Source organism: Nothobranchius furzeri, chromosome 2 (assembly GCF_043380555.1).
Source record: "Nothobranchius furzeri strain GRZ-AD chromosome 2, NfurGRZ-RIMD1, whole genome shotgun sequence".
Classification (NCBI taxonomy): Eukaryota; Metazoa; Chordata; class Actinopteri; order Cyprinodontiformes; family Nothobranchiidae; genus Nothobranchius; species Nothobranchius furzeri.
In genome coordinates this window covers 16,744,707-16,771,413 of record NC_091742.1, presented here as the reverse complement: position 1 = coordinate 16,771,413, position 26,707 = coordinate 16,744,707, and the positions used below count along the sequence as shown (strand labels likewise).

The 26,707-nt window shown below is 48.2% G+C and overlaps 1 protein-coding gene across 2 annotated transcripts; it reads right to left on the bottom strand.

Moving 5' to 3' along the window:
• Positions 1-434: 434 nt before the first annotated feature.
• senp6a (SUMO specific peptidase 6a) lies at positions 435-26,108 on the bottom strand. Of its 2 annotated transcripts, none has more exons than XM_070544554.1 (23): positions 25,963-26,108; positions 23,903-23,996; positions 19,270-19,330; positions 18,875-18,978; positions 17,080-17,232; positions 16,845-16,915; positions 14,993-15,084; positions 14,043-14,418; positions 13,487-13,722; positions 13,238-13,378; positions 13,123-13,156; positions 11,656-11,844; positions 9,394-9,587; positions 8,256-8,425; positions 7,250-7,366; positions 7,045-7,167; positions 6,881-6,973; positions 6,471-6,769; positions 6,138-6,226; positions 5,979-6,067; positions 5,820-5,888; positions 3,409-3,559; positions 435-1,159 (listed from the first exon to the last, which is right to left on the bottom strand). In XM_070544554.1, exons 1-23 carry the CDS (start codon positions 25,991-25,993, stop codon positions 923-925), a joined length of 3,213 nt encoding a protein of 1,070 aa, XP_070400655.1. In that variant the 5' UTR covers positions 25,994-26,108; the 3' UTR covers positions 435-922. The 2 variants fall into 2 exon arrangements, with proteins under 2 accessions (XP_070400655.1, XP_070400656.1); XM_070544555.1 differs by having other exon boundaries at positions 17,080-17,229.
• Positions 26,109-26,707: the final 599 nt, after the last annotated feature.

Below are 26,707 nucleotides of genomic sequence, written 5' to 3'. Positions count from 1 at the left end.
TGTTTTAACTCTTTCACCAACTTACTAAACACCTGATGCTATGGCTACACAACATTTAAGGTTCTGGTACCACCAGACTCCCTGGCTCTGCTGGGTGGGTGGTTTCCTCGTTCGGGTTAAGGTTAACCACTGGTCACCTGGTAAACTCACCTGGGTCAGACTTAAACTTTGAGATTTTAGTTTGCCTTTTATCCCTGCAAGTCTGAACACAGACCAGCTGCTTCTATTGTCCCAGAGTTAAACACAGAATCCCTCTAAAGGGTCCCAAAAGGCCCACGAGCCACATGTTGGATCCCCCTGATCTGAACAAGGATGTTTCCAGAGTTTCCTGTAAGAGATGGTGACGGTCAGTCATCAGTCAGGAAACAAAGAGCTTCTCCTCGGGGTTGTGGATCTTTAAGGACAGACATCAGTTTAAATAATGAAGGACACAATCGTTTCCCAGATGTTCCGAGTCATCTGCATGAGATTTTATTCCACCTTAGATCAGGATAGTTCATTTGGGCTTTCTAGTTTACAGAAAAAAGTTCCCATTTTAAATCTGAAACTAATCTAAAGAGAAACGGCGCCGATGGACGTGAACCTGACAGCAGGAGGAAACGGCTGCCGAGATTCTTCTCACAACAGGAACTCCAACACTCACAATGTTTATGATGATATTATTAGATATTTCTCTAAATGTGTAGGCAGCATAAAGATAGCCATGTGAGACCGGTCCGGACCAGTCCAATCCTGTCCTCCTGGAGTCAAAGCCCTAGAACTTAACAGCAAATTCAACAATGAGCCCAACGTTCATTCCCAAAGGCAGCAGAAACTCCTGCTCCCGTCAGGACCAAGTTACAGGTTTGGTGTCTGAGGGGAACCAAGAAGTCCAGGTCCGTTTCAGAAATGCTCAAGTAGAACCAGCCGTGTACTGTTCGGTTCAGGAGCTAACGGGTCGGCTTGGTTCCAGAGCCTTTGACGCTAAAGTCTCTTTGATCTCCGGCTCCTCAGGTGATCCCGGCACAGCCTCCACCTGGTCCCAATCCTTCCTGTCGAGCTCCTGCTGCGCTTGAATCTTCAGTATCAGCTCCTTGATCTCCAGGCGCTTGCTCTTCATCCGCTGCTGGGGAAACCACTCAGACAGGTTCACTGGCAGGTCAAAGCTGGGAATGGGAGTCTGGACGGAAAACAGGAGAAAAAGACAACAATTTTAAAGGATTGAAGGAAATCTCGCGCAGTTCGAGAGATGCAACAATGAAGGAGATTAATTTTTAACCTATCAAAACCATCAGTTTGGAAGTCTGCTTTTGTGTCTCCTTCACTAAAAGGTGGTGACCCAGCTCTATTAACAAACTACAGACCAATATCTAATCTGTGTCCTGGTGAAACTTCTAGAGACCCTAGTAAGTGAACAAATGAAAGACTTCTTATATTCAAACGACCTTCCCTCAAGTCTGCAATCAGGTTTCAGAAAACAGCGCAGCACCATCACTGCAGCTGCAAAGGTGATCAATGACATAGTTGATGCTCTGGATAAAAAGCAGTACTGGGCTTCACTTTTTACAGATCTATCAAAGACCTTTGACCCTGTAGACCAGGCTGTTTTAAAACTAAAGCTTCTCTGTTTGGGGTTGTCTGAACATCATGGTTCACAGACTACTTGAAGGACAGAACTCGATGCGTTAAATGTGATGGGCTCTCCTCTGAATGTTTGAGTGTCCACAAGGGAGTACCACAGGGTTCATTCTTGGGACCCCTCTTGTTCATTATGTATATCAATGACAGGACAAAATGTGTCTGATGCTAATTAGCACTTTTACGCTGATGACACAATCATTTACTCTTGTGGAACACCCCCCACTTAAGCTGCTGAATTCTTACAGAAAGCTTTAATGAGGTCCAACAAACACTTCTGCAGTTAAAATGTGTCCTCAATGCTGACAAGACTAAGCTAATGTTGGTTTCTAACTCTAAACAAGACCTCTAAGGATGCCCTCAGTGACCACTCTTGAGGGAAACATCACAGAGGTGGTCCACACATACAAACACCTTGGAGTCTGGCTCCATGACTCCCTCTCCTTCAAGCCCATGAGATCATCTTGTGAAGAAACTCAAACTCAGACTGGGTTTCTTTTTTCTAAATAAACTGTTTTTCTTTTGAGGCAAAAAACGACTAGTTACGGCAACATTTCTGTCTATTCTGGATTATGGAGACCTTTAGTACATGAATGCCTCAGCACAGTGTCTTGGTAAGACTGACATGTTCATCATGCCTCGCTGAGGTTTGTTACTACCTGTAGACCACTGACCCATCATGGTAGTGGGATGGCCTCTGACCACCAGGAGGTTGGGACATTGGTACACCTTCATTTATGAGGCCATGCTTGGATTACCCACCTACATCTGTAACTTAATCCCACGGAGAAGAGAATTTGAATAGGAGAGTTCCCAGACCCTTTCTCTGTGCAGAATTTAACAGAGGAGGAGTCTGGCGGGCCAGGCTAGCATGAAACACCCAGAGTTAGAAAAATTAAAAATGGTTTTCAGATTGCTATTAAAGGACAAACCTCTCTACCTCCTGAGCTACTGCTGTAAGATGAGACTGAAAGCGAGAGGATGATAAATAACCCAACAGATCTCTGATAAATGTGTCCCACTCACTTCTGCGATGATGGTTTCGCCCCTGGCATGTTCTAACTAAACAGCTCCAGCTAGGCAGCTTTTATCAAGCAGCTCATGGTCTCCATCTTAGTTCTGATATCTCTGTAGTCCTCGTAGGCATGGATGAATAGTTATCGCTCAGCTGTCCTTTCCTTCCATTCTCATTTATCTGGCATCCATTACCAGGGGCTGCCTGTGGACGCGCGGTAGCCTATCCTGCCGATCCTCGCTTGAATTACAGGGGATTGAATCCATCTGAGAATCGTTCGTGGAGCCGGCAAAACCAGGAGGGGAGTGCTAGGTCAATCAGGGATTTATCAGGAGATCCTGATGTTCTAAACTCACTTTCTGGAATACCCTCTAGATCTGTGTCCCACACTCTGAGGAGAAGGGAGGAGTTTAAAGGTTAAAGGAAGTCTGTGCTCCTGATCCGACCCTCTGATAGTCAGATCGGATTGAGGTGGGATCACATTCCCACCAGAAACAGAAGCACCTCCAACAAAGGTTCTCAGCTCGGTTCTGGTTTAAACCACCTGAACACCACAGATGTTGGGTCGAGAGCAGCAGGGTGTGTTAACCAGGGCAGCATTCCATTTCTGCTGACGTGTCTCTGGTGGTTCAGTAAACAGCTCGACTGGAAAGCCCAGATTGTGATCGGAGCGGTCTCATGCTTCGTCTGAGCGCTGCTCACACACCACACATGGTGGGATTATCTTATTAGATTGTGTTTTCAGCTGCTACAGTAATGGGGGGGGGGGTGCTCACCTGAAAGAAGCTCTCCACGTACTGCAGGATGTAAACTCCACAGTCACTGAAGTTATCCTGCTGAGGAACACGAGGGCTGGAGCCTCTCATCACCTCCTTCCCAAAGCTGCGCTGGGAGCCTTTGCGCACCTCCCACTCCACCTCTAGATACCTAAAACAAGCACACCTCTGCTGATCAGAACCTCAACAAGAACCCGTAACAGAACCCAACACCAAGTGTATCCTTTAAAAGGAGCGTGTTTAGCACGGCTTACGCCTACAGTAGCCCTAACCCACTCTTCTGTTTACAGAAACTCAAACAGATAAACCAAATTCGGCAGTTAGAAAGTTTTCTACTGTAAAAATGACAGATCCCTTTGATTTTACAAACGTTCTTTTCCCCCCAAGCAGCTTCTGTGAAAAGCAGCGATACTTCCGGGAAGAATGAGGGAACACGCGGCAGCGCCTGGCCCTGGGGCCTCGGGTGGACCTTGGCTCCTCTGAAATAATAACAATTCTGTCCCATCACGGGGGAGGGGGATGTCCAGGAGAGGGAGGACCCAACCTTACCTGGATGTCTCATGTCTTACATATTCTGGAAGTTGTGCAAATGCAGGGATGGGAGTAGAGATTCTGCTGGGGTGGGGCTGGGTTGGTGCCCTCGGACTCCGTGGGGGTCTGCAATGCTGCAGTTTTGGACCCTGGCGAGATGGGCTGGGGTCTCCATGCCCTGGGTGGCATTTTGGCAACAGAGGTGCCTATTGGGGCCAGTGGGGGGGCTGGCTACCTGGAGGGCTAAGCCCAACCAGCCATTCCTCCCAATCCCCACACTTTTTTCTCCTCCTGCCCCTTCACATCATCATACAATCACGCACATAGGAACTTGGGGGGTGGACAAGTCAGGGGGTGTGGGTATGGACCCCATTTCCGCATTCCTGTGGCAACCTGCCCCCCAATTTTATTTGCACATTAAACACTTCCACCAACAACATTCCACACAAACACACACTTAGGGCCTTGGGAGTGAGCACATACAACAGCATTTGGCAGGGGGATTTTTCAGCCTCATCCCGAGTGCCGGTGCCCACTTCCAATTTTAAACTGCACTTAGACACAGAGGGCTGTGAGGGGAAGATGGGTGGTGTGGTGGCATCAGCTGGCGTAGGCCAGACGATGCCTGCACTGCCCGCTCACCACAGCCATGGAATACACCTCATGAACACACAACACTATATTGGAGCAGGCGGAGGGAGACTAGGGGTCTTAGCACACCTCTATTGTCGCTTGGCTTCCCGGGGCTGGAGGCTAGGAGGGAGATCTGGCTGTCTGGTTGGGGTCTGGGGTGGTGGGATGATTTGCTCGGCGTTGGGCGGGGGAGCCTACTCATCAGCACCCCAGCAGAAACGGTCAAACTCTGGGAACCGGTGATGGTTGTACCCTTTGTGCAGCAGTACCGGGACCAGAGTGAATAGTGTGTGAATGGGGGGCGTGAGTGGGTGTCTAGCGTTCATTTCCGTACGTCTTAGTTTGTATGTGTATGTGTGAGCATGAGGGAGGGAGTGTGTGTCTGTGTATGTCAGGTGGAGTCTTGGACTCCTCCCCTCTCCTGGGACTTCTTGTGCTGCTTCACACCTTCGCCTACCCCGGCGGGGCTGGTCGCCCCTGGGTCCCGGGCTCAGCCGGCTTGGGGGTGGGAGGCTGTGGGCTTGCCGCTGATATCTCCCGGGACTCTGTCGGCTGCTGGTTGTGACCCCCCGGGGCAATCCTCTGCACCTTTCAAGGGGGGCAGGGGCTTTTCTGGTTACAATCTCCCTGGGGACCCTATGCTCTGGGGCAAGTCCTGGATCTCTGGGACTTGGAGCTCCCTCCATCTCCTACACATCTTTGGGGGGCGGATCTGTGGCCCCTCACACGCTCTATTGGATGCTCCTATAGAGAAACCTTACATAAACAAGCGCGTGTACACACACAGGTGCTCACATGGTGCTCTCATAAGTATGGACTTGGGCACGTTCAACACATGTCATAAGGCTGTGGTTGGCACTAAATGCACTGTGATTTAATATCGTGTGATTGTTCAGTAAAACAATGTTGATTTTGTATTTCCTCATCAGGTTGACACAGTGATAGTTTGCTCCTGTTGTATTGTTGTGTGTTATTCTCTTTCTGCAGGTCTAGAAGCAGACCCCTGTTCATCATTGTTTTTTTATTTTTGTGGAACACCCCCTCCTTTTTCTTCCTGCAGTAATGGTGAAATGACACCAACATTTCTAATCATTGCAACCCTGACTCCAACACACACGACTCAGCTGTTCAACAGCTCTGCAGAAGCCTGTTAACCACCTGCTGAAGTAGAAACAACTAAACCAGTCTGGATACTGGTCCTCCATGACCAGGATGGCCCAACCTGCACCAGTTTATCAGTAACTCACTCTCTAAGAGTTTTCACCACCGTGGACCGGGCCGGACCTCGCAGCGAGTCCATGATGAGAATACACGGTCTGAAGGAGCAAGAAGAACACACATCAGCTGGATCATTGATTCAGCGCCCTCCAAAGGTCAAACAATGGAATGCAACTGCATCCACTTACTGTTTACAGATGGTGGGTTTGGAGGCTAAACTGGCCACATCAGCACCACCTGCTTCTTCGGCCAGAGTCCCGTCTTCGCTGCACTCGTCCTGCAAACAAGAACAGAAGAGTTAAGAGTGCATTCCAGCAGGTGGCAGGTGGACATGAGGAGTGGACTACCTGACAGGAGCTCTGGTCGTCAGAGAAGGTGTAGGTGTCGTCATCGCCTTTAATCGAACCGTAAGTCACACTGATCCTGTGCAGCTCACCTACACACACACACACACACACACACACACACACACACACACACACAACACACAAACAACACACACACACACACACACGATAGTTGTGTGTTTTTCACATGGAGCCTTCTGAACCTTTTACCTGCAGATGGAAACTAGCTCTGGCTTAAATCTGGTGTAAAACATCTTTCATGCTTTTGCACATTGTCCCAGTTTCAATAACAAATTTAAAAAAAGGTGCACACCCACACCATGCTGAACTCACTTGAGAACTGCTGCTCTGGTCTGGTCCGGTTGTGGACCTGTGGTTCCATGTCCTCTGAGTTTTCAGAGGTGGGGTCACACTCTGCTTCCGCTGACCCTGTAGGGGATGGCGTGATCCATGAGCCGTCCAACCCGTCTCCGTCTGGGGACAGAGGCCGGCAGTGCTCCGGGATGTTCTCCTCTGACTGCAGCTCCGTAACCGGACCAGAGATAGACATTGGGGTGTGATACAGCGGGTTCTTCTCAAATACTGGACCGTCTAGGCCCGGGAAGCAAATAACCGCCAGGTACCAGTGAGCGCTGGACAAAACAAGATTCAGACCAAAGAAACATCTGGTACCGCTGCTTCTGGGCCATAGTGGAACCACAAGTGGTCAGGAAGGAATTTGAACCAGCAAGCAGTTAACTTACGACTCGTTAATGGGAACAAAGATGAAGTCCTTCTGGAACAGGTCCACATGCCGGGTCCAGGTCTTTACCCGGTTGTGTTTCCTCTTCTGGATTCTGAGAGACAGAGGTTAGTCGTTAGCTAGAACCTGACCCGGTTACTTTTAAGGTTCGGGGTCAGAACTCACGGCAGGTTGCTGGTATCAGGTCCGGTTCTGCGCTCTCGCTGGTTCAGTCTCTTATAGAAGAAGGAGCTGAACACATGGATTCTTTGTGCGTTGTCTTTTTTTAATCGCTCTAAAACTAAATATCTGAAAGCACAGAAGGTTTCAGCGAGGGGGGGGGGGGGGGGGTAGTTTGGGTTATCAGGTCAGAACCAGAGACCATACTCACTTCAAATAAAAGTCTATGATGACATCGTTAAGGAATTCTCCATCGTTAAGGCAGTGGAGGTCCTCGTTGGTGACTGTGATGCCTCCTTTAGCTGGAGGGGGGGGGTAGACCATTAACCTGGGGGGGCAGGCACAGAGACCCACTCAGGTGAGTTAATGATGTCATAACACCTGAATTATTCTGGACTCTGCCCCTCAAGGCCACAGAGACCTTATCACTAGCCACGTTTACATGCGCCAAATCTGATACAAATCCTGGTTGATCGGAAGTCCAGAATCTCTGTTTCCATGGAAACCAACTGAAACAATCCAATCATGCTGTGAGTTTATATTCACCAAGTATCCAATCAGATTAAACAGGATGAGCAAGCGCAGAGTTTTCCTTCCCCAAAAAAATGTTAACGAACGGTATGAAACTAAAAGAAAAATGTAAAAACAGAAAAAACAACAATTCTTCCTGCTTTCTTGATTCATTTCATCTATTTAATGATTTTATTTTGCTCCCAGAAGTTATGTTTTCTTCAGTGAATACCTGCAGATTTATGCTTTTCTGCATTTTATTATTGACAATATTAAAGAAAGGGAGGGTTATATATTTTTATTTTACTTCCACAAAACACAAGTTCTGGATTAGATATGACAGAAACGGGACGCTCGCCATCGTATTTAAGAGCCGGCGCTCGTTAATGAGACGGGGAGGCTCACTGGCTGCTGCTCACACGTGCAGCGGGTGTTATTTTACTCCTGTGCTGTGTACATGCACATCCATCAGAATGTTGATCGGACTAAACCACCTTTCTCAATCAGATTGAAATTTCCTTCAGGTCGGATCAGAATATTCCGACTGACGTGTTTACATGCAGAATTTTTGATCTGACTGGGCATTCAACCTGATTAATTGTGCCCATGTAAACGTGGCTAGTGCCTGAAGCTGTGGGACATGAAAGTTTCTGGTACCATCCAGCTGGTTCTGACAGGCGGGTCAGGTCTCAGGGCTTCGGACTTACTTCTCAATCGGACCAGAGAAGGAGGGCTGGAGGTCCGTCATGTTCTCGTCCTCTTCCTCAAGGTAGGAGTTGGTCCTCTGGCGGGTTGCCATCTGCGTGCAGACGGTCTGACTGGCCGCGGGAGCCGGAGACACCTTGGTGATGCTGGAGGGGATCGGAGCGGGCTTCACCTGCACAGGACCCACAACGTTAGAATAAATCTGTCTGGCAAACAAACAAACAGGGGGGGGGGGGGGGGGGCGTTAAAAAATTATATGTGGGTTTCTGGAGCTCAGATCACCGTCAGAACCAGGTCAGAACCGACCCCCAGAAGAGAGCGGCTCAGCGGGCCAGCTGGTTTCTGGGCCGGAACCAGATCAGAACCGCCGCCTGAACCTTCAGGAGAGGATGTGTGGCTTTAAAAAATCCCAGCTGAACTGGCTCGCTGGTGTCTGGGTCGGATCCAGCTCACAGAAGCCCGCATAAGCTCTAGAAGCGGATGACAGGCGTCTCTCTCCCTCGCTCTAAGCTAAACTAGGTTAGGTGAGCGGATATTAAAGAGTATGAGACCGTTGACAGATGCTCATCAGTATTAGTATTATATTAATTGAGTGATAGTACTTCAACTGTCTGGTACATGATAGTAATCTGTACTATACTGTGATGCTAGCACGCGAGTTTAAGCTAGCATGGTTAACTCAAGCTGTGCCCCCCCCCCCCCCCCCCCCCCGGCTGCTTCTCCTCACATGGCAGCACAACCTCTCTGCTTTGGCCGATGGTTTCTCCCTCTGGTTGGTCTCTGCTCTCTGGGGCGTGCAGCAAACTCAGAACTTTATGGTTCTGGTCCATCAGAAGTGGAATTATAAACGTTTCCTCTGTCAGAGCCGCATTGCAGTCCATTTTTCTCTGGGTTAAGCCAGCAGGACTCCCTCAGCTGACCTCACTTGGTTTGGTAAATTAAAAAAAGAAAAAAAAACTTTCTCACAAAAATGACTCTAAAAGCCTAAATTATTGATGTTTGTATAAAAAATGTTTAAAACGAAGTTTCTCTAAAAATGGGTTCATGGGAGTCTGACCTGCTGTTTGCTCTTTAACGTTTTCTTAAATTGTCTTGATCAGCTGTAACAGCTGCTGCATGGTCAGGGACCTGTGAGCCTACCTTCTCCCACTTCTGATTGGATGCCTTGTTGTAGTTGACCAGTCGGACGTTGGCCTCCTCAAAGGTCAGCTTGGATGGGAACTTGCTGACCTTGTTGCTCCTACCGATGAAGTGCAGGATATCCTCCAGGATCATCTGCTCCTTCATCACCAGACCATTCTCAAAGATCAGAACGATGTACTTCTCATCCATCCCTGCAGCCACCAAACCAGACACAAGTCACCACATAAAGTTCAAAGGTTATACCAGAGGAAAGGTGGCCTGGTTTAGGCCTCGCCCACTCCTACTCCATGTAGGGGCCGATTTCCATCTGGAGAGCTGTGGGGTAGAAACCTCAGAGCAGAACCACAGGTCCGTTCCAGTTCTGGTCAGAGCTGAAGAGGCTGAAATCCTGATTCAAAAACTGTAAACTTCAATCCTGATTCCCGCGTGTCCCCGATATTTTATTCACCAAAAGTGTTCTGGTGTTTTAGTTCTCGTGAAGTCTCAGCATTGAAGTCTACAGGAAACCAACTCACACAGACCAGTATCTGTTTTTCTCCCCAGAAGAAGCTACAATGATGTTCTGCTGAGCTGTGGTGGCCTCATGGAGGGGGCCATCGGCTAGCACACTGCTGCTAACCACTTAATCATTCTCCCTCTCCTGATAATAACATTTTGCTTTCCTTGACGTTGGATGTGCTACTACTAGTTCACCCGTTTAATTATAGATCCACTAGGATGAATACAATAAAGTTTATCTCTCACCAAAGAAATCACAATGTAACCATAGAAACACTACTTGGTGTGTGTGTGTGTGTGTGTGTGTGTGTGTGTGTGTGTGTGTGTGTGTGTGTGCACGTGTGCGCGCGCGCTCTGTCTTCTCCATCCCCAGTGAGTCGTGGAGGATGGCTGCTTATACTGAGCCAGGATCCTCTGGAGGTTTCTTCCTGTTAAAAGGGAGTTTTCCTCTCCACTGTCGCTAAATGCTTGCTTAGTATGAGGATTGATGCAATTTGCTGGGTTCCTTATATAGGAAACATTTTTTCTGATTGGCTTAATGAACTGACCTGAATTGAAATGTTTTTTATGTGAAGTGCCTTAAGACGACGCTTGTCGTGATTTGGCGCTATATAAATAAACTTGAATTGAATTGAATATCTGCATTTGGACTCACATCAGCCACTGGGGCACAAGATGTCGGTCATCAGGACTTTACACCATCGGGCCGAGAACGTTCCCACAAAGATTGAAGGAAGACACATGAAGAAAGCTCTCCTGAACTGCAGATACCCTAACCGGGCCTTGGTGAAATCTTCAAAGAAGTCTGGAAAAGCATCTAAAGCAGCAACCAGCAAAGAAAAGGACGGCAGGTGCAAAGGCACCATCATCCCATACGTGGCAGGAGCCGCAGAGCAACCTAGAAGAATCTTCTCCAAACACAACATCCCAGTAAACTTTAACCCAACAACACCCTCAGACAGAACCTGGTCCATCCTGAAGATGAAACACCCCAACAGGAGCTCAGTGGCGTCGTTTATGCAGTCCAGTGTAGCGAGGTCTGTCCAGATGTTTACATCGGGGAAACTAAACAACAATTACACAAGAACATGGCACAACACAGGAGAGCCACCTCTTCAGGTCAGGACTCTGCAGTCCACCTGCACCTGAAGCACAAGGACACATTCTGGACAGAGAAGACAGATGGTGTGAGAGGAGTAAAAGAAACTATCTATGTCAAACTTGAAAAACCCACTTTAAATAGGGGCGGGGCTTAGATTTCACCTTTCCAGTACCAATAATGCAGCTTTGAATCTCATTCCTAAGCAGCTTCAGTCTAGGTCACACCTTCCCGTGTCTAACCAACACGACCACTCCCTCTCAGTAGAGGCCAACGACTCATCAGGAGGTAGAGAGGAGGGGTACTCAGAGTAGTTTCTGCTCGTTAAACAACAACAGACAGCTACAACTTATAAGATTGACTCTCCCATGTTCCAGTTAGAATGGACGAAGCTCCTCAGATGAGAAGAGAAACGTCTTCAAGAAACCAAAGAAGTCCAGTTGCCTTCACCTGAACCCTTTTGGATTACCATGACCTGGATGAGCGAGAACCTTCAGCAGCATATTTTAGGACATTTGTCAACAGTTTTACTTTGAACTAATAAATGATTTACATGTTCACGTGGCCCAACTAATCTGAACCAAGTAAAAAATAAAGCATCACACCTAGAGAGTGCGTGTGCGTCCTGTCTGGAGGTTCCTCTGGGAGAGCGTTTTACTCACCATCAGCAGAGGAGTCGAACCACTGGCCCCCGTTCTCCTGGGACATTTTGAGCTGTGAACGCAGCCGGACACACTCGTCCATGCTGGTCTGGAAGAACAAGACGGGTAGTTTCCGGACGCTGCACCACTCACAGCTGACCAGTTCTGACGCGCGAAGACAAACCTTCTCAACGCTGCCTCTTTCCAGACCTGATGGCACAAAAACACAGATCAAAGCCAACAGACCACATGGTCTCAGCTTAGGACCATAAACTCTCCTTCACTCATTGGAACCAAAAGAACTGGACCTCACCAGCAGGTCCTGAAGTTCTTTCACAATGGGAAGCTGCTCTTTAATGTGAAACAGGAGCCCCGAACCCAACCCAAGGATAAGCCCTACAGGACCATAAGCCCCGCCCACCTGGCTACAACCTGAATATTAAATGAGCTGGGTGCCAATTAGGGGCAGGCGATACGGAAAAAACATCACGATGTCATTCAGATGATTTGGAAGTAATTTACCAGTAAAATGCACACATCTAAAAGCCTCCCTCAGGGTTAGGGCACATTATCCATCCATCTATCCATCCATCCTTTATTCATCCATCCATCCATCCATCCTTTATTCATCCATCCATCCATCACAGGTGAGAGCTACAGATCGATGCCTCAGATGCCCCACAGACACATTCATTTAATTATACATTTATAATTTATGTAAAATAATATAAATTAATCTATAGGCGGCTCATTTCCCATCATCTACGATATTACCAGTAATTATTTCTTGTCCAGAGAAAAAGTCTATCATGTTGACCTAAATTCATGATGCATCCTTATCGCAAACTCCGGAGCAACCAGTGACTCCGCCCCCTAGCCAATCAGCGACCAGAATAACGATGCCACCCGACTCGGCCTTGCCAGGTACCTGGACGGAGCAGGGACTAAAAACGGGAGAAAGTAGAGGGGGAGTACCGAACCGTGCTTTTGGGAACAGCGGTCGGGCCGAGCTGCTCCGAGTAGCATTCCTGGGAAAAAGGCCTTAGACACCCCAAGGTTAATGCAGTTTAGGGAAGCTTGGACCCATTTAAGGAATCTTTCCTGTTCGTTGAAACTTTTTCGGAACAACGTTCCTGAGCTCTGATCTGGGCTGTGGTCTTTATGGACCCGTGTCCTGGGTCAGAACAAGGATGAGTCAGCACTTCCAGGTTCTGGTTCTGGACCAGGAAGATGTGAAATGTTCCCTACAGGTTGTGAGTGAGTTGTGGTAGCTGAGAGTAGAGATGCTGGGGTGGTTCTGATTAGGATCCTCCTGATCTTCTCCCTCTGTTCACTAAAGAGATCCCGGAACAGATCCCGGGACAGAGCCCGGAACAGATTCCGGGACTCTAGTCTGGTCGTGAAATTCTTTAGCTGTCTCCCAAAAGAATGACAACACCATTCCACAACATTCCAGCATTCTCTGAAATTCTCCCAGCTGCTTCTTACCTTCCGTCTCCAGCTGGATCTGGTCGACAGAAAACTGGAAAAACAAGAGTTTAATTATTTTAACTGGAAGATTTTGTTTATTTGTTTACAGAACAACACCGAACTAAACACTCACGATGACGGGCTTCGTCACCATCCGACGCAGCGTTCCTATTCGGACACTTCGACACTCCAGGATGATGCTGTCACACTTACTGGACATGATTTTGGGTCTCTTGGTCCTCGACGAGAACGGCGCAGGAGGCTGATTCCCAAACTGGAAAAAAATCACACAAAAAGCCCAAATGTGACCAGCAGGGAAATGATTTTATGTTTACAGGAGAAAACAGACGTGGAGACCCCCACCACCCCTAGCTAATCCTACCTGGTCCTTCATCCGGGCTCTCCGTGGTATCGTGATCTTCATGTTGACGTTGTCCAGGAAATCCGTGTTGAACTCCTCCTGCTCGGCGGTGCTTTTCACCGCCGCCTCCACCCGGCCTCCAGAGGGCGCTGGAGACGAGTGGGCAGAGTCAGCTGGTCGCGGGGACACGCTGTCCAACCTGTTCACACTTCCTGTGCTGGCGCTGTCCGCCTCCTCGTCATCGCTGGACAGAACGACTGAAGGAGACACGTGAGCCATCTTAGTCTCCACAGGTTCAGATAAAAGCTAAGGTCGTCTGACTGGACTTAAACCAGTAACTGACTGGGCCAAACCCAAGGTTCTGGAAGGTTTTCAGATTCCTCTCATAAGCTTCTGGGCACGGACCCGAACCCAACCAGACAGAACCCCAGCAGACTTACAGATTTACTCGTTCCAGCACCACGGCCCAGACAAGTTCTGGTTTTAACTACGTCTTTGACTTTTACCCTCTGGACCCCCCAGCTCCAGTCTGCAGATCCTGGGCCGACCTACAGAATGTTCTCCGAGTTCTACTTACTGGGGTCGTTGAGCTCATGCTGCTGGGCCGTCCTCCTCCTCCCTGTGGCCGACCCCGTTCTGGTACTGGTTCCGGTCCCACATGGGGTTGAGATCCCTGCTAAAAGGGGGGTCTTGCTACAGTTGACAGGAAGAACCGTCCCTCTGGTGCTAGTGACCCGTACCGGTAGAATCTCCCTGGTGGTGCTGGGTGTGTAAAAGTTCTGATGGAGGCTGTTTGGACCGGAGCAGGTCTGGGTTCTGATGGGGGGTCTGGGGGTCGGAGACGCCGTCTGGTTGGAGGGCAGCAGAGACTCACCGCTCCCACAGACCTGACACCTGCTGACATCGTCGCTCGGCTTGTTGCACTTCAGACAAACGGAGTGGGAGACGAGCAGCTGCAGCAGAGGAGAAAGGTTCTCATGAAGATTTGGCGGGTTCTAACCAGAACCGAGACGCTTCGCATGAGAGAGAACATGGATGCCACGACCAGACATTGCAGCAAACTGATGTAGAGTCTTTCCTGTTTTCTATTCAAAGGAAAGAACAGGTGAACTCTGACCTCAGCTTTGGGGGCAGCCGGTCCTAACCCGATGCTGCTGCAGGATTTCACACATATTAACGTTCCAGCTGCTCAAAAATGTACTTTATCAGAATGTTTTGTTATTGACAGTTGTGGATATTTAATACTTAGTCAGTTTACTGATGTGATGAATAACTTCAGTCAGACGTCTGATTTTAACACCGAGGACGAGATTCAACTGCTGGTTCAAAAACAGCTTCAGAGGGTTTGTGCCTCAACTGACGCGGTTAGTGACATTTCAGCATGACCATGAGGTGGAAAACATCCGAGTATCAACCATGAAAATCGGCCAAAGTATCTGCTGACCATGTCTCCACATCGGTATCGTGTCGGAAATAGGAAAACCCACATGGGTCATCCTCGAGTAGAGGCCCCTGAGCTTCGCCCACCTGAGGTGCTTCGATCTGAGAAGAGACGCAGACGTTCTCCAGCGGTTTTCTCTTCTGTTGGATTCGACGTTTGACGTTCAGAGTTCCTTCTCCTGAAACAGTAAAACCCAGAACTGATGTTTCTGTTCACCTCCAAGGAAAAGTTTCAGTAAAATCAGAAAACAGTTTAACTGAAACTCTCAGTCTCAAACAGCTTAGTTGAGCATAACAAACATGTTAAATCACAGAGGCTAATCTAGGGTTTAATGGAGTGATGGTCAACATTGGATCTGCTGATCTCAGATTAAAGCATTCATCTGATTTTAGACTAAACCCATCCATCCATCCATTTTCATCCGCTTATCCGGAGTCAGGTCACGGGGGCAGTAGCCCAAGCCGAGAGGCCCAGACTTCCCTCTCCCCAGCCACTTGGGCCAGCTCCTGCAGGGGAATCCCAAGGCGTTCCCTGGCCAGGTGAGAGACATAGTCCCTCCAGGGAGGCGTCCAGGAGGCATCCTGACCAGATGCCCGGGCCAACTCAACTGGTTCCTCTCGAGGTGGAGGAGCAGCGGGTCTACTCCGAGCCCCTCCCAAATGACCGAGCTTCTCACCTTATCTCTAAGGGAGAGCCCAGCCACTCTTCGGAGAAAACTCATTTCGGCCGCTTGTATCCGCGATCTCGTTCTTTCGGTCACTACCCAAAGCTCATGACCATAGGTGAGGGTAGGAACGTAGATCGACCGGTAAATCGAGAGCTTCACCTTCTGTCTCAGCTCTCTCTTCACCACGACAGACCGGTACAATGCCCGCATCACTGCAGATGCAGCACCAATCTGCCTGTCGATCTCACGCTCCAGTTTTCCCTCACTCATGAACAAGATCCCGAGATACTTAAACTCCTCCACTTGGGGCAGGACCTCATCCCTGACCCGGAGAAGGCATTTTGCCCTTTTCCGAATCAAGACCATGGTCTCAGATTTAGAGGAGCTGATTCTCATCCCAGCTGCTTCACACTCTGCTGCGAACTGCTCCAGTGAAAGCTGAAGATCACATTCTGATGAAGCCAACAGGACCACATCATCTGCAAAAAGCAGAGACCTGATCCTCAGGCCACCAAAACGGATATCCTCAACACCTTGGCTGCGCCCATAAATCCTGTCCATAAAGGTTATGAACAGAATCGGAGACAAAGGGCAGCCTTGGCGGAGTCCAGCTCTCACTGGGAACGAGCCCGACTTACTGCCGGCAATGCGGACCAAGTTCCTACTCTGCGGTTCTCCTTTTTAAACATGGGCACCACCACCACCCTGGTCTGCTAATCCAGTGGAACTGCCTCCGATGCCCACGTGATACTGCTGAGCCGCGTCTCCAACAAGCTCTACGACTTCCAGAACCTTAAGGAACTCTGGGCACATCTCGTCCACCCCGGGGCCTCGTCACCAGATTAAACCAGTCATCTGATCTCAGATTAAAGCTTTTATCTAATGTCAGATTAAAACAGTCATCTAGTCTCAGATTAAACATGTGCCTGTTCTGTAGCTCTTGTTTAATTCAGAGTTATTTTACTGGATTATTATTCCATATTTGTTTGATGAGGTGACGGTCAGAGGAGTTATGGTCCTGCCCCACAGCAGGAGGGCTGCAGCTGGTGGTGGTCAGAAGGCCCAGAGGCTTCTGTCTGTGAGCCCAGAGCAGCTGTGGCTACGATGTAGCTCATCATCACCAGTGTGTGCATGACATAAACACAGAGCATTTGGGTGCTGAGCTGGCATCCAACCTGAAGCCGAATTTCTCTTCTCTCCTTTACTTTGCATCTCAGAATAAAACCAGGTGGATTAAAGACCAACCATGTCTGCTCCAGGTGTGGACGTACCTGGGAGCTCCGGACAGGTGAGGACGATGCTGTCCACCTCTGCTTCCGGCTGCGTGGACGACAGGTCGTTTCTACAGAACCAAGAACATGAATTTAAACCTGTTGGCTCCGCCCACTAAACACCTTTGTAGGTGAGCAAGGACGAGTCCAGCTGAGGAGTCGGATCCAAACACAACAAACTGAACATGAAGGGACTAAAGGGACACCGACTCCAGGGCTGGAACAGGGATCTCACCTTTGGCCCGATTTCTTCACGGGGACAGAGACGTGCGTGTGCTGGAAGTGTCTCCCCTGCAGCAGCACTCCTGGAGGACGGATCGGACTGATGATGATGAAGTCGTTCCTGGAGACCATGGGGGAGGAGGCGGGGGGCGTGAGGTGGATGCTGCTGTTGGGTCCAACCGGGTCCAGAACCAGAACACACAAACATGTCGCTCAGAGACCAGTCCAGAACATAAAACTGAAATTATTAACTATTATATAACAAGTTGTGAATAATTTCAGTTGAAACGAAAACAGGTCAGCCGTGTTCTCCTGACACCACGTCACTCTTTTATTATTAATATCATCATTGTTGTTATTACATGATGGTTATTATTACTACATATTGTTAATGATTAGTTCTGTTGCTGCTGTCCCAACTGTAATTCCTATTGTTTTTATAAAACACCACCTTCTCATTGGGTTTTTCTTTGTTTGTTTGTGTTTAATTATGTTTTCAGTTGCAGGCAGCTCGTTAGGCAGCCTTGGAGGCACCTGGGCTCAAGGTGTGGGGCTGCCAATGAAGCCTGCTGGTTCCTGTTTGCCAAAGACTCTCCTGTGTGGTGCAGATTCCTCCCTGGCCATTTGGTTTTGCCTTTAAGATTGCTTTAGTGGTTGTCTTAGTTTCTGCCAATTGTTTGATTCCCCACTCCTCTGTTTGGTCTCCCTTCTTGTTGCAACCCATGACTCCCAGACAGGGTTGTAACAATGGTTTTTTAATAGATTTAAAGTTATTATAATTTAACATTTATTTAGTTTTTCCTTTCTAGTGAGTTCCCCTCTCGGGCTGCCACCTTTCCATGGTGGAGGGGTTTGAATGTCCCAGTGATCCTAGGAGCTACGCTGTCTGAGGCTTTATGCCTCTGGTAGGGTCACCCATCGCAAACAGGTCCTAGGTGAGGATCAGACAAAGTGCCGCCCAAAGACCCTAAGGTGAATGCTACAAATGGAAACGGTGTTCCCTCCCCCAGACACGGGTCACCACAGCCCCGCCTCTGGAACCAGATCAGGAGGTGGGGCACGTCGGCGGGCGCCTGGTAGCTGGGCTTTTACCATGGAGATGTAGGTTCCACTTCCCATGGGCTCACCACTCATGGGAGGGGCCAAAGAGGTCGGGTGGTAGCTGAAGGCTGGTGATCTGATCCTGGGCAACAAAAGCTAGCTCCCAGTATGTGGAAAGTCTCCTCTCTGGTGGGGAAGAGCCGGAGTTGGTGTGTGAGGTTGAGAGGGTCAGATTAGACATAGTCAGACTCACCTCAACGCATGGCTCTGGCTCCGAAACCAGTTTCCTTGAGTGGGGTTGGACTTTCTCCCACTACGGAGTTGCTCCTACTAAGAGGCACCGAGCATGGGTGGGCAGACTAGTTGTCCCCATCAGGGTGGTTGTACGTTGGGGTTTACCCCGACGAATGAGAGGGTAACCTCCCTTTGCCTACGTGTGGGGGGACGGGTTCTGACTGGTTTCTGCTTATGCACCAAACTGCAGCTCAGCTGGAGCCAAATCTGAGGACTACTCAGTAAACAGCAACACTGTCGGCTATTGCCAAACTGTTTTACTGTACAGCGAGCTCGGGTGTCCTGAAACGCGCTTCTAATAAAATGCATCATCATCATCAAGTGACGAGGTTATGGCAGCGTGGAACGTTCATTTTGGCTGAATTAATACAAAATAAACTTTAAAACGATTCTCAAATGAAGTCTGGTTCTTGATTTCATCTCAGAGGAACATTCAAGTTCTTGGATCCAGAACCACAAACAGAACCGGGTACCTGATCGTCTTAGGAAGCAGCTTGTTCAGAGGCCTGATGTGGCTGTTGGACCGGTTCTCGTACACCCTCGAAGGACCAGAACCAAAGCGTCTAAAAGGAGGAGACTGGATAAAAGAAAGCTGGTTAGTTCAGACTAAAGCTGGTTTTAATCCTCAAGTTAACAAGTTTCATTAAAGTAAAACTCCTCCGAAAACAGAAAAGCACACAAATATTAACGTTCTGCTTTTAGGATTGTTCCGCTGGAGTTTCTTAGAGTCCAAACAAACAACCAGGTGAGTAGAACCGGGCCACCAGACCCAACTGTAGGCAGTGAAACACATCAGAACAATCAAACATTCGGAAGGAGCCCCGAGGGACCCACATGGCTGGGTCAGTGGGGTCTGATGAAGACTCACCGTCTCCTCTGGGCAGGTGGTCTGGTGCTGCTCCATCTCCTCCACGCTCACCGGGCCGGGTCTGATGGAACCAGAGGCAGGATGGAGATCAGAGACAAAAGGAGGATTGATGATGGAGCAACAACACCTGTCAGAGGTTGGTCCAACAGAACCAATCACAGCCACTTCTGACCCGTCTGATCACAAGTCCGTAAAGCCCGCTTTAGTTTGCCTTGTAAATTTGCATTTTTTGAGCATGACCAGTTGAAAGTAAAATAAAAATGTCCCATAGCTTTAACTAACTTGTACAACAAAGTAGTTCACCCTAGAACTGACACTCTTTGTTAACATTGATTGTGAATTGATTTAAATCGAGAATCGATTCTGAATCGAATCGACACCCAGAGAATCGGAATCGAATCAAATCGTGAGTTGCTCTAAGATTCACATCCCTATTGTTTTACTTAAAGCGACCCGTGCATTCACGGTGTTGTTTATCTGCATCTTGTGATACGATGTTTTTATTTTCTGGACCTAATGTTTTATGTTTTTACTTGATCTGTGTAGCGCAGACCTGGGCATTTTACGGCCCGCGGGCCACATCCGGCCCTTTGGTTGACTTTGACCGGCCCGCGTAAGGTTAATTGGAAATTACAAAATAAATGTATTTTCTCATTTTACCTCATGCATGGGCTAAGGCTGCATTGCTTTTATTTTGAAGTTGTTTTTTACGTGCACAATGACGCAATACGTATAGCAACAAGTGCCCGCGGTTGAATGGTGATTGTAGCCTGAGAAATGTCCGCTCATGCAAAAAAAAAAAAAAAAGAAAAAAAAAAAGAAAGATGCCGAATGCAGGATTTTCAACAAAAATTGGACTGCTAAGTATTTTTTTTACTGAAGTCGGAGGTAAAGCCGTGTGTTTGGTTTGCGGGGAGGAGATTGCCGTGTTTAAGGACTACAATTTGAGTCGGCATTACGACAAGAAACACTCGGAAAAATACAAGAACTCATCTGATGCTGAGAGGGCACGGACATCTGAAGCTTTGCTAGCAAAGTTGCAAAAGCAGCAAGGCTTTTTAACTAAGCTTCACACATCCAGGGATGCAGCAACCAGGACCAGCTTTGTGATATCCCACAAAATAGCTAAAAACAGCAAGCCGTTTTCGGAGGGAGAGTTTGTCAGAGTGCACGGTGGACTCCGCAGCACTAATATGCCCTGAAAGAAAGGCGCATTTGAGCAAATCCCGCTGTCCAGGCGAACCGTGACCAGGAGGATCGAGGACATTGCGGGGAACCTGGAGCTTCAGCTGCAACGTGAAGTGGCAAGTTTTGACTTTTTCTCATTAGACGGGAGCTGTGATGTCCGCGACACAGCCCAGCTGCTCGTATTTGTCCGGGGATAACGGACTTCAAGCTCACAGAGGAGCGGGCAGCAATGCGGTGGATGAAAGGGACAACGACAGGGAGTGATGTTTTTACAGAGGTAAATGCGTGCATGGACACTCTGGGATTGAAATGGGAGAGACTGTCAGGTGTCACAACAGACGGTTGTCCAAATCTTAAGCCGGGCTTAAGCCGGGTGTACACTGTGCGACTTTTTCACTCGCAGCGTTCTGCTTCAGCTCAAACTATACGACTTCCTCGCAGAGCAGATCTCACGAGTCGTGCGCTCACACTGTACGACCCAGTTCTCGCATGCGACCTGACTGCTCACACTGTATGTCTGGTAGCAACACGTCGGCCCTAAAAATGTGCTAAAAATAGCAGTTTTTACTCAACACGTCAGACTTTTTTGTCTTGCCTGTTGTCCTTCGGGAGTGCTGCAGGAAGACACACAGGGATTTATGGGGGTTGGATGAGGAAAACGAAATAAAGAAAGTGAATCTGTGTTTTGTGATCAGTTTAATTTGACATGAACACGACAAACACGCTTTCTTGACAATCTTTGTGAGTAAAAAAAACGTGTAGAAACAAAAACGAACAACGTGTGTTATTAGGGAAATAGCGAGCGGCCGGCCGGCGTTGATGCAGGATTGCGCATGCGCCGTGAGCGGTTCTGATACTTTTTGGATCGTAGCTGCTCGCAGCGCCGCTTCAACAGTGCGATACCCTCACGAGGGACGAGCGAAATATTAAACACACCAGAAGTCCCTGCGACCTCACGACTGCTGATCGGCGGCTGTTCACGTGGTGTTAATCGCCTCTCGTAACCCCCTGTACACTACACGACCGCTCGGCGCAAAACTCGCCCCGATGTCGTGGATTCTCGCACGACTGGAAAATCGGCTCAAAAAAGTGAAAAAGTCGCACAGTGTACGCCCGGCTTTACACTGTGCGACTTTTTCACTTTTTTGAGCCGATTGTACACTGTGCGACTTTTTCACTTTTTTGAGCCGATTTTCCAGTCGTGCGAGAAGCCACGACATCGGGGCGAGTTTTGCGCCGAGCGGTCGTGTAGTGTACAGGGGGTTACGAGAGGCGATTAACACCACGTGACCAGCCGCCGATCAGCAGTCGTGAGGTCGCAGGGACTTCTGGTGTGTTTAATATTTCGCTCGTCCCTCGTGAGGGTATCGCACTGTTGAAGCGGCGCTGCGAGCAGCTGCGACCCAAAAAGTATCAGAACCGCTCACGGCGCATGCGCGCGCAATCCTGCATCAACGCCGGTTGCTCGCTATTTCCCTAATAACACACGCTGTTCGTTTTTGTTTCTACACGTTTTTTTTACTCACAAAGATTGTCAAGAAAGCGTGTTTGTCGTGTTCATGTCAAATTAAACTGATCACAAAACACAGATTTACTTTCTTTATTTCGTTTTCCTCATCCAACCCCTATAAATCCCTGTGTGTCCTCCTGCAGCACTCCCGAAGGACAACAGGCAAGACAAGACAAAAAACTCTGACGTGTTGAGTAAAAACTGCTATTTTTAGCACATTTTTAGGGCCGACATGTTGCTACCAGACGTACAGTGTGAGCAGTCAGGTCGCATGCGAGAACTGGGTCGTACAGTGTGAGCGCATGACTCGTGAGATCTGCTCTGCGGGGAAGTCGTACAGTTTGAGCTGAAGCTGAGTGCTGCAAGTGAAAAAGTCGCACAGTGTACGCCCGGCTTTACAGGGAAAAATGTCGGACTTTTGAAACGCATGCAAGATAAAGTGACAGAAATCGATGCAGATCAAAAATAGGTGTTTTTGCATTGTATTATACACCAACATGTGTTGTGCAAGTCAGTGCTAAAATCAACCATGTTACTGATGTTGTTACTAAAATAATAAACTTCATCAGGGCGCGGGCAATGGATCACAGACAGTTTGTGGCTCTTTTGGAGGACTCCACTGTCAGATGGCTCAGCCTGGGGAAAGTGCTGAAGAGGGTTTGGGACTTGAAAGCAGAGATTCAGGATCTCTGCTGGATTTCTACTCTTCTCTTAAGGAGGACTTTCCAAACCTGAAGAGACATGCTCAGAAGATGTTGGTTCTCTTCGGCTCTACCTACATTTGTGAACAAACGTTTTCAATGATGAAGTTTACAAAATCCAGGTAAAGATCCTCTCTCACTGATGATCATTTGTCAGCTGTGCTTCGCTTCTCCACCTCAGACATTCAACCTGACTTTGATGCACTCGCTAAAGCCCAGCAGAGACTAGATTTCTCTCACTGAATAAGAAAAAAATCACTTAAAAACACAAAATAAGGTGTTTGGACCACAAATGTAGGCAACTAGCAGTGAACTGGGACACTTTTTTTAAACCTCTTTCTCAAGTTCACAGTTCAGTGATTTTATTTTACAGACAATACTGTGTGTCTGTAGAATGCTAAGAACCTCTTTCCAACAATATTTGAAACTCAGAATGTGTTTTGGAGTGAATGTGACTGAAACTGTTAACTAATATAAGTCACAAATGTTTAACAAAAACCAAATGTGCACACTTTGTTTACCATTGCCTTGGGAAATTTGAATAAATCACATTTTTGTAAGACAACCTCACTTTTTCCTTTTTGCTCATTTATAACATATAGTCTACTCTTACCAGCTTGAAGAAACAATAGTATTTACTGCTTTTTATAAAGAAATACCATTAATATTATGCATAATTGACTTCAGCCTTTTGGCCTGGCCCTCCACAATATTTTCTATTTCTCATGTGGCCCCATGGAAAAAATAATTGCCCACCCCTGGTGTAGCGCCTTGGTGGCATCTTTTTGCCTGTAAGGCGCGATTTATAAATAAAAGTTGAGTTGAGTAAACATTTAAGACAAAAATGAATCCTGACACTTGGGTTAGGCTCAGAAATAAAAGCTTCGGATATTTTGCCTTCGCTGGGCTTTTAATTTCCCGCACAGTAACCGATAAAAGCCCAACCTTCCTTTTCCTGTCAGGGATTAAAGGTGCATGATGTAACAATGAAGTAAGGACATCCTGTGGTCAAATAGGGTACAGCTGCACAGACGAGTCACTTTCTCACAACCGTTCCATGAGTTTCATGGACGTTGCCAGCTTCGGATCAGCACCAGAAGATTCCCAGAAGTTTCAACATAACCTTCCTTCCGACATGATTGAGACGTTGGACTGTTTGTGATGATTTCACAGCTCATGTGTTTAACTAAGCCTGATCCCTGCTGTGTGTGGTGATGAAGTGGGAGTGGCTTACTCGGGTCTCTTTGCCTTTTCTCTGTCATCGGGAAGAGAAAAGCCCCAACTGTGCTTGAATCCTCCGTCTCTGGTGGTCTCTGATCGGTCCAGAGCTACAATCACAAACCAGACTCACATCAGAGCAACGCCCCACCATCACCCACCCAGGTGGTAGACAAAGCCCCACCATCGCCCACCCAGGTGGTAGACAAAGCCCCCCCCCCCCGAATCACAAAACATTCATAAGTTTCCTAAGAAGCAGGAATATCTCTGGAGAGTTGGGGCCACTCTCCTCTGGACAAACGCCGTGCTCTTGGAGCTACCCGCTGACCTAAGGGACTGAAGGAGCAGCAGGTACCAGCGGCACCTTTAACTCCACCCTGAATGGAACTGGAAGCCACTGATGTCATCAGCGGAGAGCGATAGGGAGCGCGAGTCTCCTCCCTCTCCGGTCGGCTCACGGGTCCCTGAATGGGGCTAAAAAGCTATTTGCTAACCCGCTTGCCTCAGACTCTGGATCTCTCACATACAAGGTAATGATGTTTCAGCGGTCTCACACTGAGAGATTTATCAGCTTGTAAAGGTTCCTAATTAGCATGACTACTTCGGTACGTGGCATATGTGACGTCACCACATACGCTCCTCCCCCCCGAGCATAGCTGCTATGTACCACATGACCAGATGTATGGTGGTTATGTCCTCCTGAAGGAAGGATCTGAGGTTCTCTGAACTTACACCTATGTTCTCTCAGTTCTCTCCATGTCTGGTTCGATGAAGAGCATTTGTAGTCCTGAACGGCATTTTTAGCCCCATTCACTTGCATTCATTGGGAACCCATGGTCTGGAAGTTGATGGGCGTGACGTAGGCTCTTTATGGCTATTGCTGCTTTTCTGTAGCTTCAACCCAAACGAAACCATTTAACCCTGTAGAAACATCTAGAGATCAGAAGAGTGGTGGTAGTGGTTTACTTATGATCTGGTATTAGTCATCTGTGGTCAGCTCACGTTCAGCTGCTCCACTAAAGAAATCAGCAGAAGAGTTCTGATGCTGTTTCCTTCCCATCTGAAAGTGCTTTTGGGTTTGGAAGTTCTGGACCGTTGCTGGAGCCCTGGTTGTCCAGGTGAGAAGAGAAGGAATAAGCCGGATTAGTTCTGGTTAAGGTTAGTTTCCTACTACTAACGTTAAACAGATGACATGCAGAGCAGTTCTGATCCAACCAGCTGGATGGGTCTAGTAGAACTTGACTAAAATTAAAGAGTTTGGTTGATGGGTTAGCGTTAACCCTGCCTTCACAAGGGAGGGTTAGGGTTTGGACCGGGTCACCAAGTCAGGTTCTGGGTGGGTCACATAAACCAGAACCTTGGACCTGTTGGTCTCAAGAAGGTTCAGTCAGAACCCAACCAGCAGCTTGTGGCCCGGGGTCAAAGGTCAGCGGGTACCTCTGACGCGACAGACATGTGTGGAACCACCAACCAGGTCACCAGCTGCTGAAGTGCCTCTGAGCCAGGCTTCAGCTCCACCTGTCGGAACCGGAGGTTTAGGATGTTCGGTGTATTTCTGTGTATTCCTGATCAGAACCACCCTGAAACCAGAACAGCCCCTCAGAATAACAATAAGCGCCTTCTTTGTTTACATTTTCACTGATAGGAAGCTAATGTGTTAGCATGCTAACCGGAACCACCAACTTCCAGTCGAACAAGCCGTGTTTGTTTGTTTGTTTGTTTATTCTGTACGTGTTCGTGCTTTTACTGTGGTAAACAAACCAGAGCACAGAAGCCGAACCGACCCAACATGGCCCGGTTCTAATGGAGCGACATCCGCAAAGCTAACGGTGCTAGCTGTGGCTCACAAAGACCAGATCCCGGTAAGCACCGAACCAGACAGCTGTTCCGGTGCCTGCTGCTCCACTGCAGGCCCAAACGTGTGGTTCCGCCACCGGCCTGGCAGGACTGCTTCCCCCGCCCCCGTGTGACAGGATGAGCTGGCTGCGGCAGCCAGAACCAACAACAGAACCTGCACCATCCCAGCCCGGACCCGAAGGCTGTGCGCGGGCCAAACGGAACCGAGTCACGGCTTACCTTCGAGGAAAACGCTCGTGTTCTGGGCCATGTCTATGCCATGATCCACTTCATGTGACAGTGGTGCTCATCAGTAGCAGCAGAAGCTCGGCCCGACCAAGAAATCCACACCATGACGGAAGTACATGCGAGACCGCTTCACAATAAAAGCCTCTTCAAAATAAAACAAGACTGGCGCTACGGTTACTCCTGATTATTAGATGAAAGCTCTTCTGTGGTTGGATGATCAGCTGTTTAGCTCAGTTTATTCAACAAACTGTTTATGTTCGTTTTAATGCTTTTAACTTGAAAACAACGTGTTAGACAGAAGTAGGCCAGGGCTTTAGTTGATTCACTCGTTATGGAGGTGCTACGGACATCAGACCCTCAGTGGCATGGCTGAGGACACATAAAAACGAGACCGATTAAATGTGGGTTATTGAACATTAGGTCTATGATTTAAAGACTTTGTTAGTTAATAACTTGATTTGTGATGATCAGATTTCTTTGCTCTCTCTCACAGAATCCTGGCTGCAGCAAGAGGACTGTTAGTTTAAATGAGTCGGCTCCTTCTAAATCATCATACTCATGGACGTAATTTTGGGGGGGGACAGGGGGGACATGTCCCCCCCACTTTTTCCAAAGTCAAGCTTTGACCCCTGCACTTTTTACCATCCAAAAACAATATTACGCTATTTTAAATTGACACTGGTTGAGCTCTAGGACCAAGCAGAAAACAACCATTTGTGTTGAAGCCTGTTTCCCA

Excerpts from the sequence above, each read along its gene's own strand:
- senp6a (XM_070544554.1), bottom strand. The coding sequence starts at position 25,993 with ATGGCCCAGAACACGAGCGTTTTCCTCGAAG. Across the intron at positions 17,233-18,874 it reads CTGCTTCCTAAGACGATCAG|CAGCATCCACCTCACGCCCC; the intron begins GTACCCGGTTCT and ends TGGACCCAACAG. Across the intron at positions 1,160-3,408 it reads ACGTGGAGAGCTTCTTTCAG|ACTCCCATTCCCAGCTTTGA; the intron begins GTGAGCACCCCC and ends TTTTCCGTCCAG.